At 28.5% G+C, this 5000-nt stretch overlaps 1 protein-coding gene across 2 annotated transcripts in view; it reads left to right on the top strand.

The window, feature by feature from the left end:
* LOC136086036 (uncharacterized) overlaps positions 1-5000 on the top strand; it is a 7358-nt gene that overhangs the window by 50 nt on the left and 2308 nt on the right. The window contains exons 1-6 of one of the 2 annotated variants that reach the window (XM_065808274.1): positions 1-124; positions 215-238; positions 576-602; positions 688-711; positions 1416-1439; positions 1707-1940. The exon at positions 1-124 is cut by the window's left edge and continues 44 nt beyond it. In XM_065808274.1, coding sequence (XP_065664346.1) covers positions 67-124; positions 215-238; positions 576-602; positions 688-711; positions 1416-1439; positions 1707-1940 — 391 coding nt within the window. In that variant the 5' untranslated portion in view covers positions 1-66. The remainder of the gene's footprint in view (positions 125-214; positions 239-575; positions 603-687; positions 712-1415; positions 1440-1706; positions 1941-5000) is intronic. The other variant, XM_065808275.1, reaches the window with a different exon arrangement.

The following is a 5000-nucleotide window of genomic DNA, read 5'->3' as shown; positions in this document are numbered from 1 at the left end:
ATATTTTCATTGTTTATTTTCATTTTGTTAGTATAGTTGTTGCACCTCAATTTTAATTAATTTCAAATGATATTGTGTACAATTTTTAATTTAATTTTAGTCGAATCTACACAGCCTACCACTGGTAAGATTGTATAATTTTGTATATGTTAATGACCAATTTCAAAGTCATTATTTGCAATATCTATTTTTTATTACAAATTTTGAATTTTAGTTACATCTTCGTCTTCACCAAATGGTAAGTTTAACTGATTATTACATTTTAATATGTGTGTACATATTTTCGAGGGTTACAATATAAATTTTTTATTAAATAATTTTCAACCTTTACATTCTTTACAAGTTCCTTCTACATCTGCTATAAGTGGTATGTTTACAAATTTTTTAAATATGTTTTTATATATGTTATTTTAAATATGTTTATATATTTTAATATTTTATATTTTATATTTTTATATAATTATATATTTTAATACTTTTAAATAGTTATATATTTTAATACTTTTAAATATGTTTATATATATATCTTGGCAATTAAAGTATTTATTTTTAATTACAACTATGATAACCTTTAGTTACATCTTTAGCAGCTACAACGACTAGTAAGTTAATAAACTATTATTTGCAAACATGTACACACCTTTTTTATCAATTGCAAATTTTTATAAAAACTTTTTTTATCTTTAGTTACATGTGCACAGTCTTCTGCTGGTAATTTTATGATTTAGAAATGTTTCTGAATGATTATTGAATTTATGTTTCTACTTATTTACAATATTTAATGCATTAGTATTGTGTTATCCCTCAAAGTGCAGTAGAATGAAGTTATTACTATTATTAACATTTTTTAAGCTATCATTGATTAATACGTTGTTTATATTATTTATTCAGCCTATCACTTTCACAATTAATTTTTTTATATTAAATTTTACATAATGCTATTAAGTACTAATCTACTACCATTTCTAAGTTTAAAAGATATTATTTGCAAACATGTACACACTTTTCTTATCAATTGAAAATTTGTATAAAAACTTTTTTTTATCTTTAGTTACATGTGCACAACCTTCTGCTGGTAATTTTTTGATTTAGAAATGTTTCTGAATGATTATTGAATTTATGTTTCTACTTATTTACAATATTTAATGCATTAGTATTGTGTTATCCCTCAAAGTGCAGTAGAATGAAGTTATTACTATTATTAACATTTTTTAAGCTATCATTGATTAATACGTTGTTTATATTATTTATTCAGCCTATCACTTTCACAATTAATTTTTTTATATTAAATTTTACATAATGCTATTAAGTACTAATCTACTACCATTTCTAAGTTTAAAAGATATTATTTGCAAACATGTACACACTTTTCTTATCAATTGAAAATTTGTATAAAAACTTTTTTTTATCTTTAGTTACATGTGCACAACCTTCTGCTGGTAATTTTATGATTTAGAAATGTTTCTGAATGATTATTGAATTTATGTTTCTACTTATTTACAATATTTAATGCATTAGTATTGTGTTATCCCTCAAAGTGCAGTAGAATGAAGTTATTACTATTATTAACATTTTTTAAGCTATCATTGATTAATACGTTGTTCATATTATTTATTCAGCCTATCACTTTCACAATTAGTTGTTTTATTTTAAATTTTACATAATGCTATTAAGAACTAATCTATTTACGAATCATTGTCATTTAGAGCTAACGTATCAACAGTATCTATTATATAGGTCCCAGCATCCTGGACCTACTAGCAATAAGTCTTTCAAACGATGGGTCAACTTAGGAGGAAAGGACAATGAATCCTTTAATTGGCCCTATCATCCTCCTAACAAGGGTGCTGGGAACCACAGCAGAAGGGGATATGGTAGAGGTCGTGGCAGCAGAGGAAGCAGACAGAGAAGATGGAATGGTGGTAGCCTTGTGGTCCATGGTGATTATTACAATTATTAGACACCACCATTCCTTTTCTTTATAAAATACATATTTCATATCAGCAAGTTTGTTTTCCATTTTTTACCAATTTTTACAATTATTAGCATTTCGATTATTTTTTTTCAAATTTTTATGCAAAAAAATTTAAAAGCAAATTGTAATAGGCCTAATAAAATACTTTTTAACATTTCAAAAGTTGTAGTATAAAAACTTGTAAATTTTAAACTATAGATAGATGTAGACTTTTCAATAGAATTAGGTTTTTGAGGACTTCGTAGGCCACGTTAAATGCAATGTTAAATTTAATATGTAATATTTCAAATCTTGATAAATTTGAAGGGTATTTTGCATACTTATTTACTATTCTTGCTTTAGTTTATTTAAACTGTTTGTTTGACTTTATTAATAGTTATTTGATTTTAAATTAGTTTACCTTATGTTTATACAGTTATACAGTTATGTTTATACAGTTATGTTTATACAGTTATACAGTTCCTAAAAATTATATTTGCATTATTGAGGTTGAAATACTAGTTTCTTGTAACCGTTACTTGTTTATAGAAGGTATATATGAGATTTTTAAATTATTTGAGATTTTTTAGGTTTATATAATTTCGTTATTTTTTTACATTGTTTATAATGTTATTAATTTTTAATAAATTGTTATATATTATTTGTTTATTATATATTTATTTGTTTGTTTAGGCAAATTTAGCTGAAACTATAATATATTAACTCTTTATATATATTTTTTAGAGGCATTATGGGTACAAAAATTGTGTTTTCGGATGCAGTGAAAAAAGATTTAGCTCTGTACTTCACTTTGCAAGGCGAAATATATACGCAATGTCAAAATGGACATATATTCCTGTCATTCACTAACAACGGTGAGTCAATTAGTTGTACTCTTAAACAAGTCAATGAGTTATTTAGCTTAAAAACTAGTAAACGTCGACTTTATAATGCTATTAAAATTGCAAAAAAATGGACAACACATTATGTAAGGGATTGTTCAAAATTTATTAATTTTTGTAATCAGCCCTTTGCGTACCAGGCATCAAACGTGCCAATGATCCAAGCAATGCATCTTAATCAAAGTAGTTCATTGATTACTGTTTCAGGATCTTCTATGTTGTCAGCACATGAACATATTGGTACTTTACCTTTAGTTAATGGCGAGCCTTTTTCGCCTGTATGTTGCTTAGAAAATGAAAACAGAGAGCATGCATCTAGAGAAAGAGTAACCCCAACGGAAGCCAAACTCAGATCTAGGTTATCTTATTTATCTTCCAAGTTAGCTAGCTCAACTAAAGAACACAGGATGAAAATAGAAAAAGTTCGATCTAAATATAATAGCTTGCCATATAAGTTAAAAATATTTAAGAAAAATATCAAAAGAAAAGAAGATATTATTAAAGCTTTGAGGGCAGAAGTTAGAGATCTAAAAAAACAAATTAAAACATTTTATTACAGTAGGTTAATTCGTAATCTTAAGGCAAAAAAAAAGGAGTTGAAAGTAAAAGAAAAACAAAATTTAATGCAAATAAAAGTAACACATAATACTAATGGTAAGGCTAATAAAATGTTTATTGCTCAATTAGAAAATGATATGTTGCAAATAAAAGAGGGGAAAATGCCCAATGTTAATATGTCAGAAGACGATAAGAGTTACCCTTTAAAAATGAGGATGATAATTTATGACATGTTATTAGCTAATGTTCCAACAGGTAATATTCGATTCCTAATTTCAAAAATTGGGCAATATTTGGGTGTTAACTTTACGGATATTCCTCATCGTACTACTATTGAGCAAATGGCTCGTGAGCTTGGCTGTATAGCAGAACTGCAAGCAGCAGAATGGGCTATGAGTAATTCTCATCTTACTCTTGGATTTGATGCAACGACACAAGAAGGTGTTCATATCAACACCGTTCATCTGACTTCAAAAAACAACTGTCAGGTCATTGCTCTGGACCAATTACCAGGTGGAACCGCTTTTGATTATGAAAACCATATTTGTGGTGCAGTTGATCATTTAGCTTATATTTATTCAAATTTTCACTCACTTCCCTTTAACGAATGTCGTAGTACAATCATATCAAATATATCCAACACAATGTCTGACAGAGTAGCAGTTAACCATCTAACTATTTCCAAAATTTGTAATACCTGGGGGAAGAATTTGAATGAGCTAAATTGTCATTTGCACCCCCTAGAAACAATTGCCATTTCATGTCGGGAAGGCTTGAAATCTATAGAACTTGAACCTTGCAAATTGTTTGGATATGATTGTATGGCAGTCAAAATTGTGTTAGCAATGAACAAGATGAGGTTTAAAGATGGCAAAGGTGATCCACAAGGTTTTGTAAATTTTTTAGACAATAACCAACTACCGCGAGGTATTATTCCGCGGTATCGTGGAAACCGTCTACACATTCTTTTCCACACTTGTTTTATTTTAATGAAACACTATACAGCTTTTCTACTTTATCTGACCACTGGAACAATAAAATGTTTCAGTTTGCTACCAATTCTGCGAGAAACATTTTGTAATACAACCGCTATAAAACAAATGGGAGTGCTGGCATTATTTAGTAAGCTTCTTAGTGGACCATGGATGACTAAGTTTTATGTATCAGCTGATGATGCAAGCTTTGATCATGTCACTGGTATCCAGGTAATAAAAAATGTTCTAAAAGAAGTTACTAATTGCAAGTCTGATCCAGCTGCACTATTTTGCAGAAAAATGGATTTTTTTGGAACACCGCTTGCCCCTAATATTTTACAATCTATTACAGCTTTATGCCCCATCGATGACCAACTTGTAAAAATGACTTCAGCTTGTCTTAATGCAGTTGAAGAAGTCTTGACGCGTCAATATAAAAGATATTTCTCCCTTTCTATTACAGCAGCACTCAAAAAGGAGACAGCGAGTGCAAGGCTTCATAATATAGACAGCGAAGAATTAATGGGTATGTTTAGTGATGCCAAAGGACGATGCCCTAATGGAACAATTTGTTATATATCTAGCAAATTAAGATCCAAAAAGAATGGGACG

Source organism: Hydra vulgaris, chromosome 10, assembly GCF_038396675.1.
Source record: "Hydra vulgaris chromosome 10, alternate assembly HydraT2T_AEP".
Lineage (NCBI taxonomy): Eukaryota > Metazoa > Cnidaria > Hydrozoa > Anthoathecata > Hydridae > Hydra > Hydra vulgaris.
This window is presented reverse-complemented; position numbering and strand designations above follow the sequence as displayed.